This window comes from Bombina bombina, chromosome 1 (genome assembly GCF_027579735.1).
Source record: "Bombina bombina isolate aBomBom1 chromosome 1, aBomBom1.pri, whole genome shotgun sequence".
Lineage (NCBI taxonomy): Eukaryota > Metazoa > Chordata > Amphibia > Anura > Bombinatoridae > Bombina > Bombina bombina.
The window spans coordinates 1,531,098,774-1,531,125,716 of NC_069499.1; the positions used below are offsets into that span (position 1 = coordinate 1,531,098,774).

Sequence of the window (26,943 nt, forward strand, 5' to 3'; positions counted from 1 at the left end):
CATCTCCCTCCTGCCTTCAGAAGCCTCACGCATGCCAAGATCCTGCCACACTAAACTCTCCCAGAAACTTTATATATGAGGGCCAAAAATGAAGTCTTTAGTTAGTAGCTCCACTCATAACGCACCTCCCCTGCAGCTTGGCACAGACAGGGTTTATATGGTGGCTTTGCAGTGCACTGATTAGGGTGTATGGAAAATGAGAATTGGTGGCAGGGGTGGAATATTCCTGTATGTACAGTATGTACAGGAGCAGGTGACAAATATACATTGTGAGATTCAGATCAGTTATTAAAGGTTCAACTGTGAAGCTGAGCAACAAAGTGGGAGAACATTTTACTTGTGTTTAGTAGGGGTTTTTTTGTTTGTTTTTTTAAAGACATCCAAACACAATAGGCTGCAAAATTGCTTTCTTCTATTGTTTCCTGCACCAAAACAAGAGGCTAGGGAAGTGCCATGAAACACAAGATGTGCATTTTTTTTTCTGCCATACACGCGATTTTGAATTGTGGGTAGTTGTGTTTCATGTGTGCTTCATATAAGTGTTTTTGAACAGAGCAGAAAGCCTTCACAGCATCACATTACTCAGTATATAGTGCATTCAGAAAGTATTCAGACCCCTTCATTTTATTCACATTTTGTTATGTTGCAGCCTTATGACAAAATAGTTTAAATTATTTTCTACACTCCATACTCCATAATGAAAAGGCAGAAAACAGATTTCTGATAAATTTATTAAAAAGAAAAAACTGAAAGATCACCTTGACACAAGTATTCAGTAGACGTGCATTTGGAGGTTTTGGATACACACTAATGCAGAAGAAGGCGGCCGCTTGCGGCATTTGGCTCTTTTCGGACATTATGGGTATGGAGCGTAGATTGAGGTGAAAAAATAAAGGGGTCTGAATACTTTGAGTGCACTTTATCCTTTATTGGTTTTACAGCAGGAGCTGCAGGACCATGCTATCATATGCTGCATATAAAATCCAACAACTACAACAATAAAGAGCACGGCATTACATGGGTCGCGCAGATGTAGCAAAACACAACAAGACTATAGAGCACCCTAATTATATAAGCTCCCTGAAGCCTAACAGCACAGCTCAGCATACATGAACATAATTAAACAACAGCATGCGACATGAATAAGTGGCCAGTATTATTATTTTTATCTTTCATGTTAACATGCTAAGGAAGGGGCAGAAGCCCCGAAACGTTGCTCTTTTTGTACTGCTGCCTATGATGATAAAGTGAATGAAGAACATTTTGGTTGTGCCTGCCTATTATTTTTCTATACTTATGCTACTATTTCACTTTAATCCGTTTCACTCCCGATAAAATTGGTAATGTCTATTTTACATTTGATACACAAATTTAAATAAAACAAACATTTTATAGAGACAATCTACAAAACAACTGTACCTCCAAGCAGCTTCTTTATGTCCTTTTTTGAGGTTAATTCGAAAGGTTTTTCTCCTTTGCTTGTAAACATATCTTTATCTGCTCCAGATTCTAACAGATACGATACAACTTGAATGTGATTCCTCTTGCATGCCCAATGTAGGCATGTCCTAAACAAGAATACACATAATTATTATAATGTAATAAACGGCAATAAATACAATTAGCTTAATAACAGTCTCCCCAAATGAAGATTTGCTTTATTTTAACAATGGTCAAAGACTAGGTTAAAAGCATGTTCCCTATTGAACATTATAGGGACAAGAAAGTCAAAAATAAAACTTGCACGACTCACACTGAGCATACAGACTTTTCAATTTGCTTACGTTCTCAAATTTACTCTTGGTATCTTTGTTAAAAAGCACCTGAGACAGGCTCAGGTGCATCAATGCACTTCAGGAAGCAAGCTAGTGATTGGTAGCTATTTACATATGCCCTTGGCATTGGCTCCCAGCAATGTGTGCAGGAAATAGTTCCAGGTTTCATCACAGAACATTTTGCCAGCCGGGAGGCATTGTGAGATAACTTGGTGGGGTTCATGTAGCGCATTATAAAATTAAACCAGTACTGAAGAGGAGGTATAACAAAATGCTTTGCACTGGCAAATGTGTTTCTTACTTAACTCATTTACAGGGACATTAAACACTAAATAAATGCTAGATAGAATGATGCATTCAAAGAAATATTAGTCTGAGAATAACATGTAGATGTATTTTTTAAAGTTTCATAAGATCTTTAAAGGGATACTAAAACCAATTTTTTTTCTTTAATGATGGAGATAGAGCAGATATTTTAAGAAACGTTCTCATTTACTCCTATTATCAATTTTTCTTCAATCTTTTGGAATCTTTATTTGAAAATCAGGAATGAAAGCTTACCTGGGTAGCGCTTACTGATTGGTGGCTAAATGTAGCCACCAATCAGCAAGCGCTAGCCAGGGTGCTGAACCAATCTCCAGCGTATGATTCCTCTCCATCATGGCACGGTTTTGAGAATTGGCTTATTGCATTGTCTTCTTCTACATTTGCTGATTATGCAAACTGGTTTATATGAAGCTATTGGCTTATAACCATATTCTGAGTGTAAGCATCTTTATGTTCTCTATTAATATTTCCATCCTTATGGGTTTCAAAAGTCAACAACTGCCTTGATCAGTAACTTGTATCCTTTCAGCTCCAAACCATTGAAAAGGTAAACTCCTTGAATATGTGTATTTGCTCAACTATGTGGTGACCAAAGACCACAACTAAATGAGTCTGTGCACTTCCCTAGGCTAAACCGTGAGTGAACCATGATCTCAAGTTGGGGGTGCTACTTTACAGAAAGGGTGGTAGTTTCATGGGATAGACCAGTGACGGTGAACCATCGAACTGCAGATGTTTCAGAACTACATTTCTCATGATGCTTAGGCCCTCTGAAGTCCAGTCGAGCATCATGGGAAATGTAGTTCTGAAACATCTGGAGTGCCAAGGTTTGCCATCACTGGGATAGACTTACAATAGCTGTGTTTAGAACAAATATTGTAAAGGAATTTAAAGGGACATTACAATCAAATTATTATTTACGCATCAAAAATGATTCACTGCATTACAAAATATCTCTAAATATAATAATATACAACTGTCCTTTTGTTAGAAACACATGCATTGTTTTGAAGATCCTGGATATGTTTCATGAAAACCCTCATGAATGCTGTTTATCTTACTTCTTTGCTGTGACCAATTACGAAACAAAACTGTTGTACATATCAATCACTGTGCAGCATATAGGAATGTGAGGGTTTTTCCATTCCATTTCCACTCCAGCCTTTCGGGTGTATGGAAAGAAAACGTTTAGAGTTACAACGCAGGAAAAGCAGGCAAAATTAAATTATAAAACTGCATGGCAAAGTTTAATTGTTGTTTTTTTTTTTTTTGCTTTTTAATGTGAAGGTCAATTTCACTCAACTGTCCCACGGCATCGGATAAACTTTGCAAAATGAGGGTGGGTTTAATTCATCAAATTTTTTAGATTTCATTATATTTTAAAAGCTTTACCTTTTGAGCGCTCCGATGATAATTGCATCTCTCCCGTCCGGCATTTTGTCAAATTTATTGACAGGTGAAGATTCTTAAAAGAACTAATCCTTTCTAATTTACTTCTATTATCAAATTTTCTTAGTTTTCTTGTTATCCTTTGTGGAAAAGCAGCAATGTAAGCTCAGGAGTGTGCACGTTTCTGCAGGACTATATAGCAGCAGTTTTGCAACAATGTTATACATTAGCAGAGACACTAGATGGCAGCACTATTTCCTGTTACGTAGTGCTTCAGGCATGTGCACGCTACCTAGGTATCTCTTCAACAAAGAACAACATGAGAATGAAAAAAATTGATAATAGAAGTAAATTGGAAACTTTTCAAAAATTATGTCCTCTATTTGAATCATGAAAGAACATTTTTGGGTTTAATGTCTCTTTAACTATCACATCTTTAAAATATGGTCTCAGAAAGGTTGAAAACGTATCTCACAATTAGTAGAACCACAATCCAAAATTATCCACTCATTTAACTATTTGTCTTTTAAATATATTTTAAATAAAAAACAATTATTTGCCTATTTACAAATAAGACACTACATATCTAAATTGAATGTGAGAAAATTTCACTTGGTCCTTGGGACACCTGGACCCTATCATCAACTGTTATCGTATGGGGTTTAACTCCATATCTATAATATATAAAACCTTAATAACGCAAGTTGCATCTTCTAATCTGATGCATCTCCATCAAAAGTGGTTATATGATTTTGTAGATTTAGAGTTCGAAGCATTCAGGAAGAGCATCTCCTCTGAGATACTCAAAATCTTAATAAAAGAATCGCATATGAGGCTAATGCACAGATCATATATGACCCCAAGTGTGATGGCTCACTGGTGTGAGCGTGAGAAAAATCTATGCCCTGTTAGTTGATCTCATACATGAATTTTGGTCCTGCCCAAAGCTCCAAAAATGTTGGCATCAAGTTGCTTACTGGATTAATAAGTTTATACGGGTAAAATTAACTCTTGACAGATATATCTTTTTTCTGGTTAATGAGGATGCAATTCAGAATAAATTTCTAATTAATACGACCATCCTTCCGGCCAGACAAAGAATTTTAAGAAAATGGAAGGATAAAAGGCCACCAAGCTTAGCAGAATTTACTCAAAATATGCTATATCAAATAATTATAGACTAACATGAGCCAATGATTTATAAAGAGGGAAAACCGAGAGCCTTCCTCAATAAATGGGAGAAGGTTATAGCCTCACTTCCTCTACCTACTCAAAAGCAGATCCTATTTCCCCTTCGCTCCTCTCTTCTTGCAGCTGATGCCAACAGAATCCTATCCCACATATTGGAGACAAATTGTATACTAGCAGCATTAAAGGCGACTAATCTCTCTTATTTTTTTTTTATTTTTTTGGGGTCTTGTTTTGGTTTATGTTGTCTTGTTTCTATGTCATACAAATTTCTTTGCTGAAAATAAGGTCTCTAAGAGAAGGCAAAAACAGTGAACTCTGTTATTGATTTGTTTATTCACTGTCAACATCATTTATTTTGGGTTCACTTCATAAATATGTTGTGTATGTTTTGTGGTCATATTTTATATCTGTAAAGAAAACAAAAACCAACACTTGTTTATTTTTCGTTATCTACTGGAGCTGCGTCTCAAACGGAATGTAATCATGTCTTAATCTTCAATAAAAGATGTTGGGGGAAAAAAAAATAGCTGTTAAAGAGAAACCAATGTTAAAGGAACAGTCCACTTCAAATTTGTTATTGTTTAAAAAGATAGATAATCAGGGCTCGACAAACCCAGGAGCCTGGTTGCCACTGGCTCCTAGAATTTTACCCCTGGCTCCTAACTTTTTGGGTTATTCTCCATATGTCTATATACAAATCCAACGGTCTGGCTCCTAAAAATATGCCTGGCTCCGAAATTATCTTACTGGCTCCTAATTTTTAAACACATTTGTCAAGCACTGTAGATAATGCCTTTATTACCAATTCCCCAGTTTTGCACAACCAACACGGTTATATTAATATACTTTTTACCTCTGTGATTGTATCTAAGCCGCTCCAGACTGCCTCCTTATCTTAGTTCTATGTACAGACTTGCATTTTCGACATTTAGTACAGACTCATGAATAGCTCCATGGCAGTGAGCACAATGTTCTCTATATCGCACACATGACCGAGCAGTATCTGGTAAAAATCAATAAAAATTTCATGAGATAAAGGCTGCCTGGAGGGGTTTACAAACAGGCAGAAATGTAGACGTTTAAATGTTATAAAGTATATTAATATAACAATGTCGGTTATGCAAAGCTGGGGAATGGATAGTAAAGACATTATCTATCTTTTTAAACAATACAAAATTAGGAGTAGCCTTGTGATAAACCATATAGTTGTTTGTACATTATAAGCTAGTTTTCTCTAGATTTAAAAACCTGTTATCTTATTTTATCTCCTCTGTTGGGGTCAGTTAGGGACTGTTATAAATTAGCTTCTAGGGTAACAATATCAGTGATTTATGTACTTCTAACTACACGACACAAGTGGCAGATTTAAAGTACATCCTTGAAAAAGCCAAGCGACTATTTGGTGATACGATCGTTGGATTACAGCGAGTGATGTCACGTTGTGGGCGGAGATAAACCTTCTGAACTGGAAACCGTAATCATAGACATTGTTTACAATATACAGTCTGTGTAATATACGGATGTCCCAGCTGCGGTTGTTCTTTGTAAACCCCTGTGATTTTAACACGTTTTAACATTCATCTGAGTTCACTTCTATCTGCTCATGCTTGATGTGAAGCTCTGCAGTATGTGAGTATACAACTCACATGTGAATTAACCCTGTAGTCTCACAGGACTTCACCATTGATCTGTTTTATTTGAGGTTCACCCTTAGAGTTTGACTGCAGCATTAATTTCCACTGATAAGTAATCCCTGTGATCACTTATGCACATTTGGAGTTGGGATTTAGTCTCCAATTGACTTTTTTGGACATACAGTATCCTTTTTGCATTAACATATTGTTTTTTGTTTGATTTATTATTGTTTGTGTTTTAACAGGTTAATAATAATAATAATAATAATAATAAGGAGGCAGTGTGCAGAGGCTTAGATACTCTGAGGTAAAAAGTATATTAATATAACCGTGTTTTCTAGGGAATGGGTAATAAAGCGATTATTTGTCTTTTTAAACAATAAAAATAGGAGTAGACTGTCCCATTAATGATATGTATGCAGATATTTTACAATTCAGTACTTAAAGGGATATGAAACCCCATTTTTTTATTTTATGAATCAGACAGAGCATGCAATTTTAATCATCTTTCAAGTTTACTCGTATTATCATTTTTTCTTCATTTTCACATAATAAAATCAAAGTGGTTAGGTAGATAGACACTGATTTTATTGTGTGCTGAACTTATGAACTTGTTTTTAACATAAGAAATAAAATTTGGATTTTTTATATCACTTCGTGTGGACGACTTCATGATGTTCCAGTGCGCTCTCTCTTCAGTTGCCATCTGATATGTTTGGCGTGTGGAGCGGACACGCTACTAGCAGCATTGACATTGTATATACAAGTACACACCAACTCTCCATTGTGCCGAGAAAAGAAAAAACAGCTTCACAGCCTCTTTGCTTACAGATAGGTGAGACTTATGTGCACTTTCACACAGTGAATCTTTTGTTTGATATTAACAGCCAGTAGTATGTGATCCAGTCTAAAAACACAGTAATACTGACTTGATAGCTTCTTCAATTTAACAAAACAAAATATGCACAATGTTCATTTTGGCATTTACAAAATAAACACACCACAACAGAACACTGCAGACAAAGGAAATGTCTCACAGAGCACTAACACAGCCACCCCAACCAGAAGTGCATGTTTATCTGCTGACAGTCATAGCGCACAATGTTCCTTTGACACACTATATGTGCTTATCAGGCTTCCTTTGGCTCATATACACACATGGTCTCCACACCTACTTGGTCACTCACTTAATCAGTGGGGACTTTGCTACTCAGCTGCACAGTGATGTATTTTAACTGGACAGCCAGTAACATTACAGTGCATAGAAAGGAAGGAAAGACACGGAATGTAAGACTTTAGGCTAAACAGGGAGCAGTGAAAGATCTACCCTGCACCAATAGAAATATGAAACAAGCATGAGATCCAGTTACTGCTTCTTAAACCGAGACTCCTGAAAATCTGACAAGTTCTAAAGTATGGAAATTATGTTGAGCAGTGCACTACACTATTGATAGATTTGCATCCCCTCTAAGCTAAGAATGCACAAATCCTCAGATCAGACCCCTGACCCTGCATCTTCTCAAAGCTACTAACACACAAAACCTTAGGTCAGACCCCTGGTCCTGCATCCTTTCAAAGCTATTACCCCACAAAACGTTCAATTAGACCCCTGGCCCTCCATACCCTCTAAGCTACTTACCCTCAAGACCTCAGAACAGAGCCTCTGGCCCTGCATCCCCATCAACCACATACCAACATCAGATAAGACATCTAGACCTGCAACCCCTCAGTCAGTGGAGGTCAAAACTGGTTCCCTTTTTTCATCTTGCATTTGAAGATATGGAATAAGTTGTGTTGGATCATAATAATTGTGATTGCACAGCTACAACACCAATTTAAACCACTGGCCCTTCCATTAGCCCACATAAGATCAGAAAACTAGCCCTGAAGCCCCTCTGTCAGCTACATGCCCACATTGGATCACTAGTCCTGCAGCACATCTACAAAAGCCCAGCCACCCTCTCTACACTTTAAAAACCCCAAATACTACCCAAGAGAAGGAGAGATTGCTTACTGCTGCTGTTAGGTATCAGACTATGCAATAAGGTTAGAAAATGAGTGAGCACTTGTGTTCAGAGGTCACACTGATGGTAATCCAGTTCCTAATTCTACCAAAGTGCAGAATTCAGGTCTGGTCCATCCCTGACAGTAGAGGCAATAAGATCATTTTCTAAAGAGAAGTGGAAGGAGAGTGTATATGAGGGGAGTGGGTATGGTAAAGCACCAGGGTAATTAAGCAGTACTTGCTTATAGAATGATGTATGGATACAAGTCTATATATATTGTATAGTCACAGATTTATTTTTCAAATAAAATATATTTAGGGATTTGTTGTTCCAAACTCAAGGGCTATAGCAACTTTAGTCCCCAAACGTCTCTCCTGGGACTCATTTTAGAAACCTTTACTACTTTTACAATCTGGTTGTCAAGATAAACACAACAATGCACCTTTACACAGTTACAATAGTAATTTAATTAAACTTACCATCCATTGATTTCATTTTGAGAATTAATATTAACTCCACTCTTTAGAATTTTCTTGACCTCTTCCAAATCCCCCAATGCAGCAGCTTCTCTCAGTCTTTCTTCCATGTAGGTTTATAACAAAATTATATAAAATATCATACACCTAATACTTATTGTCTAAAATGCTGCTGCTCTTAAAAACATGTGTTTAATGTTTCCTATATAAACGTAATATTGTTTTAAAAGTGCATAACAAGTAACCAAAAAATGTTTTTAGAATAATGATCTGGTATTAATAAAAATAAATACTGTGTGGCAATAGTGTATTGATATGTGGTGTATACAAAAGATAAGGTGTCTCAGCGTATAGTTAGCGAGAGCTATTATTTTCCTATTAAACTATAACAGTGCGCAGTTACAAGTAAGCAAAGTAGCGCCCCGTGTTCAGCTCGGTATTTGGCTACTGTGTGAAATTGCTGCTTATTTGCATTATATGAAGGTTTCATGTCCCCAAGCACTTAGTAGGGGGACTGTATTGTAAGTGCAACCGGAAGCCCGACGTTTTGTTCCGGAAAATGAATAGTCCTTAGGCTAACTGTGCCACTGTAAAAGCGGACTTCCGGTTTCTTATAAGTAAAACTGAAAATTATAGATAATTTATTGGCACCAAAGGTTTAGCCACATTTGTTGTAAAAATACTGTTCAGATTAAAAACAACTAGCTACAACACAAATGCTAAATTATACATAAAGTAATACCTGAAACCGTAACAAAGTGAGGTTCAGCATTGGGGCGATAAACATGAAACGTAAGAAGTGCAGGAGCTAAATCACCTTTATTGTTTTTAATTATTTATTTAATTGGTTTTATCATCTGTGTGTGTGTGTGTATATATATATATACACTGTATATTTATATATACTTTATTAGTATTCTTTGTTGGGGGTGGTGTAAATACATTTTCTAGTGTGCTTTTCTAACAATAAAATATAATTTTTAAAGAAATGATAGCAAATATTTTATGAAAGAATATCCTTTAAAGTAACTATGTTCCCCCCCCCCCCATATAGATATTTGTAATGCATAGATGTATCAAAGCCCTTCAAAATGTAGATATCAAGATGTAATTACCACTAAGGGCACTTTAAGATAAGATGGACACTTAGAAAATGCTGTTTAAAGGGACATTATACACTCATTTTTTCTTTGCATAAATGTTTTGTAGATGATCTATTTATATAGCCCATAAAGTTTTTTTTTTAAATAAATGTATAGTTTTGCTTATTTTTAAATAACATTGCTCTGATTTTCAGACTCCTAACCAAGCCCCAAAGTTTTATGTGAATACCGTCAGCTACCTTCTCCAGCTTGCTCCTGTTTGTGTAAAGGGTCTTTTCATATGCAAAAGAAGGGGAGGGGGGGAGTGTCTTATTTGCCACTTGCAGTGGGCTTTCCAGCTACTTTTTCAACAGAGCCAAACTGACAGCTTCTAGTAAGTTTTTAAACAGTTTTATACTGGATTTTTATATCAGTATCTGTGCATCTTATTCTTTATAGTAGTGTCTATTACATGCAGTTATATGAAAATGAGTGTATACTGTCCCTTTAAACTTAGGCAGACCATAATTTTTAGAGGTGAAACTGGGACCACCTGGTGTAGTGCCAGTGGGGGTGTGGTCAGGGCCTGGTTGAGGGGGCGTGGCGATTGCCGACCGGAACTAATTTTATAGAAAGTAAATTAACCTTTGTGATCACTGCCTATCACAAAGGGCAGCTTTTGTTAAGTAGTTCCCCAGAATGCGTTCTATCTGTACAAGCTCATTATTACACAGCATTGTACCATATAATATGCCTGGCGGAAAATGTCCCCATTACAGAGCAGCACCTGATGCACATATTACAGAGGTAATGCGTAACTTACAACAGGCACTTACCTAGCACACAGACTCCGCACTTGTGTGAACACTTAACCCGGAAGTGATCTGCTAAGGCAATGGTCATATAACAAGATGGCGGTGCTCTGTCACTGTTGCTATGGAAACGACTAAGCATACAGTGGAAATGTTTTCTAATGTTCACGTAGCTTTATTGTAAACATAACACACCCGTGCACTGTACACACAGGATAAATAACGTTACATATATAGCTATTTACACAGTGTCTGCTACTGAGCGAATGTAGCTGCTGCTATAGCAATGCCTGCTCAGTGACCAGCAGTAGCCCTTGGCTTGCCGCCTGATGCTCATTATGTGACCGCAAAGCCAGGTGTGCCAGGAGAATACCCTGCCCTAGTCACTGCTGGGGTTAAAGTGTCACCTGGGTTGGACTGTTAGTGTCTTGCTACCATGGCAACTGCATGTCCCATAGTGCTTTGTACCTCGCATTCTGCCTACCCTTACACTGGCTGCACATCTGTGACTGACATCACTCACTTCTGCGCTATTCAGCGCTGCGCTGCGCTACTTAGTTTCACAGTGCCACTGTAAACAAAGTTTGTCAGGCAGTCAGTAAGGCACATGGACAGAATGGACCCAAAAATGTCTGTTTTTTAAAAAAGACAGCAAACAGAAATACCGGACTGTCTGGTCAAATACTGGACACCTGGCAAACTGGGACAGAATGAACAATCTGGTGGGACACTGGGAAAGCGCCTCCAAACAGGGACAATCCCAGTCAAACTGGGACTTCTGGTAAGCCTATTTAAACTGAAACTAGCAGAAAATGCATATTGTATACGTCTACAGCGTTCCCTCTGCCTGACATCTCACAAAATGTACCTCTTTTGTAACAATAGTTTCTTTCAAGTTGTTAACAATATGTATAGTCAGTAAACTGCCCTATTTCCGCCATAGTGAAATAAGAGATACAATAAGATTGGGGTTATGTTTAGTTGGAGTGATGGTTAGGTTAGAGTTACAGAGTTTACCTAACAAGAAGGGACATTAAACAAGCACTGTCCTCTAATGATGGGTGCTGCCATTTTGCAACCTAAGTTACACAGTCTGCAGGTGTTTGAGGCTGCACATGGGCAAACACATCAGCCACAACAGCCATTTTCCGCTGAAAAAATTAAATCAACATCCAAAAAAATAAGTTTTTCTCATAAGCAGAGGAATCAAACTGAAACAGCTGCCTGAAGAACTTTTCTACCAGAAACTGCTTCCGAGGAGGCAAATACATCAAAGCGGTAGAATTTAGTAAATGTATGCAAAGAAGACCAAGTTGCTGCTTTGCAAATCTGATCAACTGAAGCTTCATTCTTAAAAGCCCACAAAGTGGAAACTGATCTAGTAGAATGAGCTGTGATTCTCTGAGGCGGGACCTGACCCGACTCCAAATAAGCCTGATGAATCAAAAGCTTTAACCAGGATGCCAAGGAAATGGCAGAAGCTTTCTGACCTTTCCTAGGACCAGAAAAAACAGCAAATAGACTAGAAGTCTTCCTGAAAACTTTAGTAGCTTCAACATAATATTTCAAAGCTCTTACAACATCCAGAGAATGTAAGGATTTCTCCAGAGTATTCTTAGGATTAGGACACAAAGCGGGAACAACAATTTCCCTATTAATGTTGTTAGAATTCACAACTTTAGTTAAAAACTTAAAGGGACACTGAACCAATTTTTTTTTCTTTCATGATTCAGATAGAGCATAACATTTTAATCATCTCTTGGTATCTTTATTTGAAATGCAAGAATGTAAGTTTAGATGCCGGCCCATTTTTGGTGAACAACCTGCGTTGTCCTTGCTGAATGATAATATAGGTAAATTAGAAAGTTGCTTAAATTTGCATGCTCTGTCTGAATCACGGAAGAAAAAAATTGGGTTCAGTGTCCCTTTAAATGAAATCTGCAAAACTGCCTTATCCTGATGGAAAATCAGAAAAGGAGACTCACAAGAAAGAGCAGATAACTCGGAAACTCTTCTAGCAGAAGAAATAGCCAAAAGGAACAACACTTTCCAAGAAAGCAGTTTAATATCCAAAGAATGCATAGTCTAAAAATGAGGAGCCTGTAAAGCCTTCAAAACCAAATTAAGACTCCAAGGAGGAGAGATTGATTTAATGAGAGGCTTGATACGGACCAAAGCCTGCACAAAACAGTGAATATCAGGAAGCTTAGCAATCTTTCTGTGAAATAAAACAGAAAGAGCAGAGATTTGTCCCTTCAAGGAACTTGCAGATAAACCTTTATCCAAACCATCCTGAAAAAACTGTAAAATTCTAGGAATTCTAAAAGAATGCCAGGAAAATTTATGAGAAGAACACCATGAAATATAAGTCTTCCAAACTCAATAATAAATCTTCCTAGAAACAGATTTACGAGCCTGTAACATAGTACCAATCACTGAGTCAGAGAAACCTCTATGACTAAGCACTAAGCGTTCAATTTCCATACCTTCAAATTTAACGATTTGAGATCCTGATGGAAAAAAAACAGTCCTTGAGACAGAAAGTCTGGTCTTAACGGAAGTGGCCAAGGTTGGCAACTGGACATCTGGACAAGATCTGCATACCAAAACTTCTGAGGCCATGCTGGTGCTACCAGAAATACAAACAATTGTTCTATGATGATCTTGGAGATCACTCTTGGAAAAAGAACTAGAGGCGGAAAGATATAAGCAGGTTGGTAAAACTAAGGAACTGCTAATGCATCCACCGACTCTGCCTGAGGATCCCTGGACCTTGACAAGTAAGTACCTGGGAAGTTTCTTGTTTAGATGGGAAGCCATCAGATCTATTTCTGGAAGACCCCACATCTGAACAATCTGAAAAAAACATGTGGATGGAGAGACCACTCTCCCAGGTGTAAAGTCTGACGGCTGAGATAATCCGCTTCCCAGTAGTCTACACCTGGGATATGTACCACAGAAATTAGACAAGAGCTGGATTCCGCCCAATAAAGTATCCAAGATACTTCTTTCATAGCTAGGGGATTGAGAGTCCCACCCTGATGATTGACATATGCCACAGTTGTGATATTGTCTGTCTGAAAACAAATTAATGGTTCTCTCTTCAACAGAGGCCAAACCTGAAGAGCCCTGAAAATAGCACAGAGTACTAAAATATTGATTGGTAATCTCGCGTCTTCAGGTTTCAAAAACCCTTGTGCTGTAAGAGATCACCAGACAGCTCACCAACCTAAAAGACTTGCATCTGTTGTGATTACAGTCCAGGTTGGACGAACAAAAGAGGCCCCTTGAACTATACAATGGTGATCTAACCACCATGTTAGAGAGAGTCGAACATTGGGATTTAAGGATATTAATTGTGATATCCTTGTATAATCCCTGCACCATTGATTCAACATACAAAGCTGAAGAGGTCTCATATGAAAACGAGCAAAGGGAATCACGTCCGATGCTGCAGTCATGAGACCTAAAACTTCCATGCACAAAGCCACTGAAGGGAATGATTGAGACTGAAGGTTTCGACAAGCTGAAACCAATTTTATTCGTCTCTTGTCTGTTAGAGACAGCGTCATGGACACTGAATCTATCTGGAAACCTAAAAAGGTGACCCTTGTCTGAGGAATCAATTACCTTTTTGGTAAATTGATCCTCCAACCATGTCTTTGAAGAAACAACACTAGTTGATTTGTGTGAGATTCGGCAGAATGTAAAGACTGAGCTAGTACCAAGATTTCGTCCAAATAAGGAAACACCACAATACACTGTTCTCTGATTACAGAGAGTAGGGCACCGAGAACCTTCGAAAAAATTCTTGGAGCTGTTGCTAGGCAAAATGGAAGAGCGACAAATTGGTAATGCTTGTCTAGAAAAGAGAATCTCAGAAATCGATAGCGGTCTGGATGAATCGGAATATGAGGATATGCATCCTGTAAGTCTATCGTAAACATATAATGACCTTGCTGAACAAAAGGCAGAATAGTCCTTATAGTCACCATTTTGAAAGTTGGCACTCTTACAAAACGATTCAAAATGCTCAGATCCAGAACTGGCCTGAATGAATTTTCTTTATTTGGGACAATGAATACATTTGAATAAAACCCCAGACCCTGTTCCTGAAACGGAACTGGTATGATTACCCCTGAAAGCTCTAGATCTGAAACACACTTCAGAAAAGCCTGAGCCTTCATCGGATTTGCTGGAACGTGAGAGAGAAAGAATCTTCTCACAGGAGGTCTTACTCTGAATCCTATTTGATACCCTTGAGAGACAATACTCTGAATCCACTGATTTTGGGCAGAATCTGCCCAAATGTTTTGGAAAAGTTTTAATCTGCCCCCCACCAGCTGAACTGGAATGAGGGCCGCACCTTCATACAGACTTGGGGGCTGGCTTTAGTTTCTTAAAAGGCTTGATTTATTCCAACTTGAAGAAGGTTTCCAATTGGAACCAGATTATTTGGGGGAAGGATTGGGGTTCTGTTCCTTATTCTGTCGAAAAGAACGAAAATGATTAGAAGCTTTAGATTTACCCTTAGCTCTTATTTCCAGAGGCAAAAAAACTCCCTTCCGCCCAGTGACAGTTGAAATAATAGAATCCAACTGAGAAGCAAATAAATTGTTACCTTGGAAAGAGATAGTAATCTAGACTTAGATACCATGTCATCATTCTAATATTTGAGCCACAAAGCTCTTCTAGCTAAAATAGCTAAATACATAGATTTAACATCAATTTGATGATATAAAAAATAGCATCACAGATAAAATGATTAGCATGTTGAAGCACGCGAACAATGCTAGACAAATCAGAATCTGTTTCCTGTTGCGCTAAGCTTTCCAACCAAAAAGTTGATGCAGCTCCAACATCAGCCATAGATATAGCAGGCCTAAGAATATAGCCAGAAAATAAATAAGCTTTCCTTAGATAAGATTCAAGTTTCCTATGTAAAGGATCCTTAAAAGAAGTACTATCTTCCATAGGAATAGTAGTACGTTTGGCAAGAGTAGATCAACTTTAGGGATTTTTTTCCAAAACTCCAATCTTGCTGCTGGCAAAGGATACAACTTTTTAAACCTAGAAGAAGGAATAAAAGAAGTACCAGGCCTATCCCATTCCTTTGAAATTATATCAGAAATAGCATCAGGAACTGGATAAACTTCTGGAGTAACCACAGGAGGTTTATAAACAAAATTTAAACGTTTACTAGTTTTAGTATCAAGATGACTAGATTCCTTAATATCCAAAGTAATCAACACCTCTTTTAACAAGGAACATATATACTCCATCTTAAAGAGATAAGTAGATTTGTCAGTGTAAATCAGATAGATCCTCATCAGAAGAGAATAATTCAGTATGTTGTCGGTCATTTGAAATTTCATCAACTTTATGAGAAGTTTTTTTTGTTTTGTTTTAAAGTTTTATTGAAAAGAAAGAAAATTCCAATGTTACGTGAAGCAAATCACTCAAATGACATACAATGATATGAGAGTCTGGGATCTGTTATACAATCAGAAGTGCAGGTTAAAACTTTATGAACACGTCCCATTCAGCAAACCATAAACTCCAATTGTGATTCCAAGACAATAATCCCCTCGTCAGTGTCCTTTTGTTTTACACCAGTGAGGTGTGCTGTGTAGCAAGCCAGGGGTGGTTGCCTTGGGTAAAGCGCTTCACAACAGTTGCTATATATGAATGATCTGCTCTATTTTGTAAACATTAATAATCAATATGGCAATAAACAGAAAAAAACAAAGAAAGGAAAGAAATAAGTAAAGCAAAAACGAATAAAGGGAATCCAAGTGACCTAATGGACGTCTGTTTTTACAGAAGATCAATCGAGGACCAAACATTTCTTTTGAGGCATCAAGACAACAGGACGAGAAGGTGACATAGATAGCGAATGTGAAGTCGGGGGTAAAATAGGTGTTTCAATTACCAGTATACTACTCATGGACACCTTAACCTGTATCTTTTGTGGCGCTCCATCTCATAAGCATCATTTCATGAATTGAGATCCTTCCCATCCTCCACCTGATCCTTCCATTGTGTGATATTAGGTATCTCTTGTGTTTTCCACCTCTGTGGGATTAGGAGTTTAGCACTAGTAATCATAATGAGTAGACGCAGGGTTTTAGCTTCATATTTAAGGTTTGGTATGTTGTGAAAAAGTAGAATACCTGTGGGTGTTGTAATTTGAGATGAAAGAGTCCTATTAATGTGTGTTGTGATGGCTTCCCAATAGTTTCCCAGTTTGGGGAAAGACCACCAGATATGTAGGAGGTCAGCTGATTCATTGCACTCTCGCCAGCATTTGTCACTAGTGAGCTTATATATTTTTTGTATTCTCTCTCTTGGGTGTTAGATACCACCGGGACAGCAGTTTTTAGTTCATTTCTTGAACTCTTGCAGATACCGATACTTTTTTGTGGTATTGGAAATTTAAGAGAGTCGGGTCCTGTGTCTGATAAGCTCTTATATAAGGCTGAGATCGAATGTCGTGGCAGGCAATGTGCTGAGCATAAAGATTCAAGGGGTGTTAGTGTTCTAATGATATTTCTTTTCTGTTTATGCGAGTTTATATAATATGATATTTGTATGTGGGTAAGCCAGGTGGCATTAGTCCATCCTTCCTTTTCAGAAAGTAGTTGTCTTGTTACCAGCAAACCCTTGTCAGTGATATTTTTCCATGTGTGGTTAGGGATTTTGGGTGTATATTTTGCATCTACTCTAAAGGGAGGTAAAAAATGTAAATCAGGATTGTTTATTAGGGATGTCAGTGGTGATGGCCTGGAGGAGATATGAGTGCTCGTAGCCAGTATTCTATCCCAGTGTAAGAAGAATTCTGTGAGGAGGGGGTAGTCCTGAATGATTTTAGGGCTATGAGCTGGCTGTACCCATTCCAGCCAGCCCACATTATGTGTGCACAATAGCTCCCACTCTAGTTGTATCCATTGTTTATTACTAGAGTTGTGGCACCAGTCAATGAGTCTCTGTATAATGGTGGTGCGTCTGTACCTTGCTATGTCGGGTATCCCCAGTCCCCCTTCGTCTCTAGTCAGATACAGGGTTCTTTTCGGTACCCTGGGTTTCATTGTACCCCATATAAATTGTTCAATGTTCTTTTGTAGTTGGGCTAAGAATTTGTTCGGTAATGGGATCGGCAGTGTCTGCAATAAGTATAAAATCCGAGGTAAGATATTCATCTTGATCACTTGAACTCTCCCGATCCATGAAAGTGGTTTGGTTTTCCAACAAGATAAATCTCTGATTATTTTGTAGTAATTTGTAATTTGCCATGAGCAAATCTTGTGTGTCAGCTGTCAGGATTATCCCTAAGTATTTCAGATGTCTATGTTGGAAGCACAATGGGCATGTACTTTTCAGCTTTTCAATGGAGAGTGCTGCTGTATTTAAGTTTAATATTTTCGACTTATCTACGTTTAGGTGAAAGTTTGAATGTTTCCCATATTCCGTAATGGCGTCCAGTAAAGGGGGTAGTGAGTTTTCTATATTAGTGAGTGTGAGTAGTATGTCGTCCGCATACATAGCTAACTTATAACAGAACAAAAAGAAGAAACAATGCCACTACGGGTGATGTGTCCTAATGTTACTATAGCTGTGATCCCTAATTGTACATGGGAAAACAGCTAAAATGTGTTGAGCAAGGAGGACCGAGGTGCTGTACACATAGGAGAAACAGAGAAAAACACATTTACTCAACTGCTGAGCAGTTGAAAAGTATGTACATAAATAGCACTCAACATCACCATTAGATATAGAGGACCTAGGTGAGAAGAAAAAAACAATTGGAAAACATCCAACTGAAGGATGTAGGATTAAAATATAACTTTTATTAAATCCAATAAAATATAACAATAAAATAACAGTGTGGTAAACTGAAGTAATAAGCAAGTGTGGGTAATGTTCCAGAGGGAAATAACTCTGGAATGTAAATTTTGTACCCTGTGGTAGTCAAGAGTAATACCTATCCTGCAATATTGTTGCTGGACCCCCAGAGTTATTTCCCTTTGGAACATTAACCACACTTGCTTATTACTTCAGTTTACCACACTGTTATTTTATTGTTATATTTTATTGGATTTAATAAAAGTTATATTTTAATCCTACATCCTTCAGTTGGATGTTTTCCAATTGTTTTTTTCTTCTCACCTAGGTCCTCTATATGTTATGGTGATGTTGAGTGCTATTTATGTACATACTTTTCAACTGCTCAGCAGTTGAGTAAATGGGGGGTAGTTATCAAGCCGTCTACTTTTCTGGCTTCACCGGCCCAATACGCCTGCCTAAGCTCGCCTCACATCGCCGCCGCGGACCTTAAAAAATACGCCTAAGTTATCAAATAAAGCTGTCAAAAAGCCGCGGGGCGATGAGCAGCGGACTGTGACAGTTATCACTCATCCGATCTCGCTGCCCTTCGGCTTTTTCCCAGCTTTATTGCAAGCCTGTCACTAAGCGCTCACACTAAACTACACTGTTCTATCCCTATACCGGTGCCCCCGGAGCCTCCCGCAACTCAATAAAGTTACTAACCCCTAAACCGCCGCTCCTAGACCCTGCCGCAACTCTTATAAATGTATTAACCCCTAAACCGCCGCTCCCGGACACCGCTGCCACCTACAGTATACCTAGTAACCCCTATCCTGCCCCCCCTACACCGTCGCCCTCTATTATAAAGTTATTAACCCCTATCCTGCTGATCCCGCACCTCTCCGCAACTAAATAAATAGTTTAACCCCTAAACCGCCGCTCCCTGAACCCGCCGCAACCTATATTAAACCTATTAACCCCTATCCTGCCCCCCCTACACCGTCGCCACCTATAATAAATTTAAAAACCCCTAATCTGCCCCCCTTACACCGTCGCCACCTATAATAAATGTATTAACCCCTAATCTGCCCCCCACTACACCGCCGCCACTGTAATAAAATTATTAACCCCTAAACCTAAGTCTAACCCTAACCCTAACGCCCCCTAACTTAAATATTAATGAAATAAATCTAAATAAATTAACTCTTATTAACTAAATGAATCCTATTTAAAACTAAATACTTACCTTTAAAATAAACCCTAATATAGCTACAATATAAATAATAATTATATTCTAGCTATCTTAGGATTTATTTTTATTTTACAGGTACCTTTCAATTTATTTTAACCAGGTACAATAGCTATTAAATAGTTATTAACTATTTAAAAGCTTACCTAGCTAAAATAAAGAGAAATGTACCTGTAACATAAATCCTAACCTAAGTTACAATTACACCTAACACTACACTATACTTTAATAAATTATTCCTATTTAAAACTAAATACTTACCTGTAAAATAAATCCTAAGATAGCTACAGTATAATTAATAATTATATTATAGCTATCTTAGGATTAATATTTATTTTACAGGTAACTTTGTATTTATTTTAGCTAGTTAGAATAGTTATTAAATAGTTATTAACTATTTAATAACTACCTAGCTAAAAGAAATACAAAATTACCTGTAAAATAAATCCTAACTTAAGTTACAATTAAACCTAATACTACACTATCATTAAATTAATTAAATAAACTACCTACAAATAACTACAATTAAATACAATTACATAAACTAAATAAAGTACAAAAAATAAAAAAAGCTAAGTTACAAAAAAATAAAAAAATAAGTTACAAACATGTTAAAAATATTACAACAATTTTAAGCTACTTACACCTAATCTAAGCCCCCTAATAAAATAACAAACCCCCCCAAAATAAAAAAATGCCCTACCCTATTCTAAATTAAATAAAGTTCAAAGCTCTTTTACCTTACCAGCCCTTAAAAGGGCCATTTGTGGGGGCATGCCCCAAAGAAAACAGCTCTTTTGCCTGTAAAAGAAAAATACAACCCCCCCAACATTAAAACCCACCACCCACATACCCCTAATCTAACCCAAACCCCCCTTAAAAAAACCTAACACTAATCCCCTGAAGATCATCCTACCTTGTCTTCACTCAGCCGAGCAGCGATGGAACCGAAGTGGACATCCGGAGCGGAAGAAGTTAATCCTCCAAGCGGCGCTGAAGAAATCTTCCATCCGATGAAGTCATCATCCAGGCGGCGCTGAAGAAAAGTCTTCGATCCGGCCGATGTCATCTTCAAAGAGGCGCTGAAGAGGTCTTCTATCCGGGCGATGTCATCTTCCAAGCCGGGTCTTGAATCTTCCTTCCGCCGACGCGGAACCTCCTTCTTCACCGACGGACTACGACGAATGAAGGCTCCTTTAAGGGACGTCATCCAAGATGGCGTCCCCTCAATTCCGATTGGCTGATAGGATTCTATCAGCCAATCGGAATTAAGGTAGGAAAAATCTGATTGGCTGATGGAATCAGCCAATCAGATTGAGCTCGCATTCTATTGGCTGTTCCGATCAGCCAATAGAATGCGAGCTCAATCTGATTGGCTGATTGGATCAGCCAATCGGATTGAACTTGAATCTGATTGGCTGATTCCATCAGCCAATCAGAATTTTCCTACCTTAATTCGGATTGGCTGATAGAATCCTATCAGCCAATCGGAATTGAGGGGACGCCATCTTGGATGACGTCCCTTAAAGGAGCCATCATTCGTCGTAGTCCGTCGGTGAAGAAGGAGGTTCCGCGTCGGCGGAAGGAAGATTCAAGACCCGGCTTGGAAGATGACTTCGCCCGGATAGAAGACCTCTTCAGCGCCTCTTTGAAGATGACATCGGCCGGATCGAAGACTTTTCTTCAGCGCCGCCTGGATGATGACTTCATCGGATGGAAGATTTCTTCAGCGCCTCTTGGAGGATTAACTTCTTCCGCTCCGGATGTCCACTTCGGTTCCATCGCTGCTCGGCTGAGTGAAGACAAGGTAGGATGATCTTCAGGGGATTAGTGTTAGGTTTTTGTAAGGGGGGTTTGGGTTAGATTAGGGGTATGTGGGTGGTGGGTTTTAATGTTGGGGGGGGGTTGTATTTTTCTTTTACAGGCAAAAGAGCTGTTTTCTTTGGGGCATGCCCCCACAAATGGCCCTTTTAAGGGCTGGTAAGGTAAAAGAGCTTTGAACTTTATTTAATTTAGAATAGGGTAGGGCATTTTTTTTATTTTGGGGGGGTTTGTTATTTTATTAGGGGGCTTAGATTAGGTGTAAGTAGCTTAAAATTGTTGTAATATTTTTAACATGTTTGTAACTTATTTTTTTATTTTTTGTAACTTAGCTTTTTTTATTTTTTGTACTTTAGTTAGTTTATGTAATTGTATTTAATTGTAGTTATTTGTAGGTAGTTTATTTAATTAATTTAATGATAGTGAAGTATTAGGTTTAATTGTAACTTAAGTTAGGATTTATTTTACAGGTAATTTTGTATTTCTTTTAGCTAGGTAGTTATTAAATAGTTAATAACTATTTAATAACTATTCTAACTAGCTAAAATAAATACAAAGTTACCTGTAAAATAAATATAAATCCTAAGATAGCTATAATATAATTATTAATTATATTGTAGCTATCTTAGGATTTATTTTACAGGTAAGTATTTAGTTTTAAATAGGAATAATTTATTAAAGTATAGTGTAGTGTTAGGTTTAATTGTAACTTAGGTTAGGATTTATTTTACAGGTACATTTCTCTTTATTTTAGCTAGGTAAGCTATTAAATAGTTAATAACTATTTAATAGTTATTGTACATGGTTAAAATAAATTGAAAGGTACCTGTAAAATAAATATAAATCCTAAGATAGCTAGAATATAATTATTATTTATATTGTAGCTATATTAGGGTTTATTTTAAAGGTAAGTATTTAGTTTTAAATAGGATTCATTTAGTTAATAAGAGTTAATTTATTTAGATTTATTTAATTAATATTTAAGTTAGGGGGGCGTTAGGGTTAGACTTAGGTTTAGGGGTTAATAATTTTATTACAGTGGCGGCGGCGTAGTGGGGGGCAGGATAGGGGTTAATAAATTTATTATAGGTGGCGACGGTGTAGGGGGGGCAGATTAGGGGTTAATAAATTTATTATAGGTGGCGACGGTGTAGGGGGGGCAGGATAGGGGTTAATACATTTAATATAGGTTGCGGCGGGTTCAGGGAGCGGCGGTTTAGGGGTTAATACATTTATTATAGTTGCGGTGGGCTCCGGGAGCGGCGGTTTAGGGGTTAATATGTATAGAGTAGCTTGCGGTGGGCTCCGGGAGCGGCGGTTTAGGGGGTAATAACTTTATTTAGTTGCGGCGGTGTAGGGGGGACAGATTAGTGGTGTTTAGACTCGGGGTACATGTTAGGGTGTTAGGTGTAGACAGCTCCCATAGCAATCAATGGGATGTCTGTCAGCAGCGAACTTGTACTTTCGCTATGGTCAGACTCCCATTGATTCCTATGGGATCCGCCGCCTCCAGGGGTGGCGGATTGAAAACCAGGTACGCTGGGCCGTAAAAGTGCAGAGCGTACCTGCTAGTTTTTTGATAACTAGCAAAAGTAGTGAGAATGTGCCGCACTTGTGTGCGGAACATCTGGAGTGACGTAAGAATCGATCTGTGTCGGACTGAGTCTGGCGGATCGATGCTTACGTCACAAAATTCTACTTTTGCCGGTCTCAAGCCTTTGATAACTAAGGCGTATCAGCCTCGCCACAAATACGCTGCGGAATTCCAGCGTATTTGAGGTTGACGGCTTGATAACTAGGCCCCAATGTATAGCTAACTTATACTCTGAGGACGGCGTCTTGAAGCCTGATATACGCAGGTTAGTTCTGATTTTGCATGCTAATACCTCAATGGTCAGGGCGAAAAGGATAGGTGACAAGGGTGCAACCTTGTTGGGTACCATTTTCTATACTAAAGGGCTCAGATAGAATTGTGTTAACCTTTATCCTAGCCGCCGGTCCTGAATATAAAGAGAAGACCTTATGTATAAAAGTTTGTCCTATATTTAGCTTCAACAGTGTGGCTCTGAGAAAATCCCAGTCCACCCTGTCGAATGCCTTTTCGGCGTCTGTAGATACTAGTGAGAGTGGTATTTGGGTATTCTGTGCGTAAGTCTTAAGTTGTATTACTTTTAGAGTATTATCCCTCGCTTCTCTACCGAAAATGAAACCCACCTGGTCCGGAGCTATTATTTGTGAAAGTAAGGGGTTTAACCTATCCGCAAGTATTTTAGCAAATATTTTTATGTCTATATTCAAGATTGAAATGGGACGGAAGTTTTGTGGGGCATCAGGGGTTCTGCCAGGTTTTGATAACACAGTAACGTAAGCCTCTAGCATTGTTTTAGGAAAGCCTCTCGTATCATCAAGAGAGTTGAACACTATTTGTAATTTAGGGGCCAATATCTGGGCAAATTTTTGGTAATATTTAGTGCTGTAACCATCTGGACCGGGACTCCCTGTTGGTAAGTTTCTAATTGTTGTTGTGATTTCTTTAATGCTGATATTGTAGTCTAATTTTTGGGATTGCGCTGCTGTTAAGCCAGGTAATTCTGTATGTGCTAAGTATTGAGTTAGACTGTCCTTCTTCGTGTTAACCGTGTGTTGTGTTATTGAATTACTTGTCAAGTTATAAAGGGACGAGTAGTACTTACTGAAAATATCTGTCATGTTTAACCTTCCCTGCATTGTTTTTGACTGCGTGTATGTAGGTTTTTAAACGTTTACGCTGATTGGTCCTAGCTAATAATTTGCCTGATTTATTCCCTTGTCATAATATCCCTGTTTGAGAATGAATGCTTTTTTTTGGTGTTCGTGTTGTAAATATCTATTCATTTCATTTCTGGTGGTTAACATTTCTGTGAGGAGAGTATTGTTCCCTGGTGTCCGTTTGTGTGCCTGTTCTAGAGTGTATAGCTCTTTCAGAAGTGATTCATATTTATTTCTATTTTGTTTAGTAATGATAGCTTTATGTTTTAAAAGCTCCCCTCTTACAATGCACTTGTGTGCCTCCCATATATTGGTGTAAGCTGTTTCCGTGTCATCATTGATTTTGAAATATTCTATCAAAGACTTCTCTATCGCTGCGCTGACCAGTGGATGATCTAGAAGGGTATCATCCAACCTCCATTGATATGGAGACAGGGGTCTCTCTGGCCAATTAATTAAACATGATACTGGAGCGTGGTAAGACCATGTTATGGGGTGTATGTGGATCTTTTTGACCATTAAGAGCAGTAGTGCATCTGTCAGGATATAGTCTATGTGTGAATAAGTGTTGTGCGGGTGTGAGTAAAAAGTATAATCAATTTCAGTGGGATGCAGTACTCGGCAAGTGTCGTGAATTGCCAGGGAATGGAGTTGCGTGTTGATGTTTCTGATATCTCTGTTAGGGATGTAAGAGGATATTCCATATGTATCTATACTAGGGTCGAGAGGAACATTTAGATCCCCCCCCCCCCACGATCAGCAAGCCCTTCCTATGATCAATTATTTTATCCGCTAATTGTACTTTTTGTGCTTGGTTCGGGAAGTAAGCGCTTACTATTGTAATGGGTCTGTTGTACAACAGCCCAGTTATTATCAGGAGTCTTCCTTTATTATGGCGTTCTATATGTAATTGCCGGAAAGGAACGTTCTGAGCAATGAGTACGCCCACCCCATTCTTCTTGGCAGGTCCTGAGGAGAAAAATGCTGTTGGGTATTTAGGATGGAACCATTTACGTTCCCTTCCCTTCTTGAAGTGCCTCTCTTGTAAGAGAATAATGGCACTTTTATGTTTATAAAGATCCGTTAGTATAATGCTTCTTTTTTGAGAGGTGTTGAATCCCTTCACATTTACTGTGGTGAAAGTGATGGGATGAGCCTTATCTTTCGGTGGCATATTAACTAATACTGTGAGAAGACATGTGTAACAGATGAAAATTATTAGTATGTGTTGCCCTATGGACATTTTGGAGAATTAGTCCTGTGGTGAAACTGTTGGGATTTAGATAAAGGAGGAATATCCCTAGTTTCAGAGTAAGATTGCTCTGTTTGGTCCAGGAGAAGGTCACTGGGTGGGGTATTTAGGGATAAAAAAAAAATCTAAATTATATAGATATAAAGCAAACAATAAAATTAGAATAAGTAAACAGATTGCAGAGAAACTTCTCTGCTATTTAGCCAAAACTTCAAATTTTAAAAGTATTCGAACGAATTAGCTATGTATAAACAATAACAATAACAGTAATACAAGGGGTATGAGACCCTACGTTGCCTATCAAATAAGTAATTTAGGTTATGTGGTTTCAAGCAATAAAGCAATCCTTTTTAATATAACTATGATCTTTAAGCTTTGCGATGGGAGCTTTGTGGCGGTGATGAGTATATGGAATTTTATATGCTGTTTTGTTTAGGTGTTTAACATCTGTGGGTTGATGTCATTTACATGCTGTTATTATATCAGGTGTGCCAGTGAAGGAATTTGTGCGCCATGCTTATCACCGCAAATAGTGAGGCCTAGCTGTGCAAGGTTAGGTATCTCCTAGAAACCAATTATATGAAAGGTGTTCACCACCTGCATGATGTGTTCTATCTCCTATATCAACCTCCCTGCTGCTCCCATAGCCGTCATGTTCGTCTAATGGCAAATACATTCATTCCCAACCAGATTTCAATTGATTGACTTCAACTTTAACCTCTATAACTAAGGATGTTGCAATGTTATGGGTCGATATTCATTCCAGCAATACTAAACATTACAAGTGTTGAAATGTAATTCTTGTTGGGTTAAATACATCCTAAAAGAAAAAAAACACAAAAAACCCCCAAAAAAAACAATTCACACAGAAAGTACACACCCTCTAACCAAAGTATATCCCTTATCAGCATCCCAACCATTCCCATAGCTACCACCTTCACATAAAAGACCATATAAGCAGTGCTAACCAGAATTCAATTTAATAACTTTAACTTAAACATTTATAATTAAGGATATTGCCGGGGTATTGTTCAAAACTCTGTCCATTAGCTTCATGGACTTATACCATGAGCATTTTAAACCTTATACAACAGTCTTATGGCAATTAACGCTCAGTATTTAGCAAAAAACAAGCTAGCCAGTGCTCAGACTACTTATCTGTCCTCTGTCGGCCCTTGTCCAGGTGTTGCATTTCTCCATGGAGAGTTGTTAGGCAGTGTTTCTTCTGCGGTTACTGTCCCACGACGCATTGCTTGTGCAGTCATTGTGGTTTGGACATTGTGGACCAGGGTTAAGGCATTAATATTTTGAGGATCCTCCACATGAATGCCCAGAGCCTTATAGAAGTCGGGCAGAT

The 26,943-nt window shown here is 38.1% G+C and overlaps 1 protein-coding gene across 1 annotated transcript in view; it reads right to left on the reverse strand.

Moving 5' to 3' along the window:
* LOC128654505 (ankyrin repeat domain-containing protein 40) overlaps window positions 1-9,336 on the reverse strand; it is an 89,407-nt gene extending 80,071 nt beyond the window's left edge. The window contains exons 1-2 of the mRNA XM_053708465.1: window positions 8,802-9,336; window positions 1,420-1,568 (exon numbers count right to left, since the gene is read on the reverse strand). Of these exons, the coding sequence (XP_053564440.1) occupies window positions 1,420-1,568; window positions 8,802-8,908 (256 nt within the window). The 5' untranslated portion in view covers window positions 8,909-9,336. The remainder of the gene's footprint in view (window positions 1-1,419; window positions 1,569-8,801) is intronic.
* Between the last annotated feature and the right edge of the window lie 17,607 nt (window positions 9,337-26,943).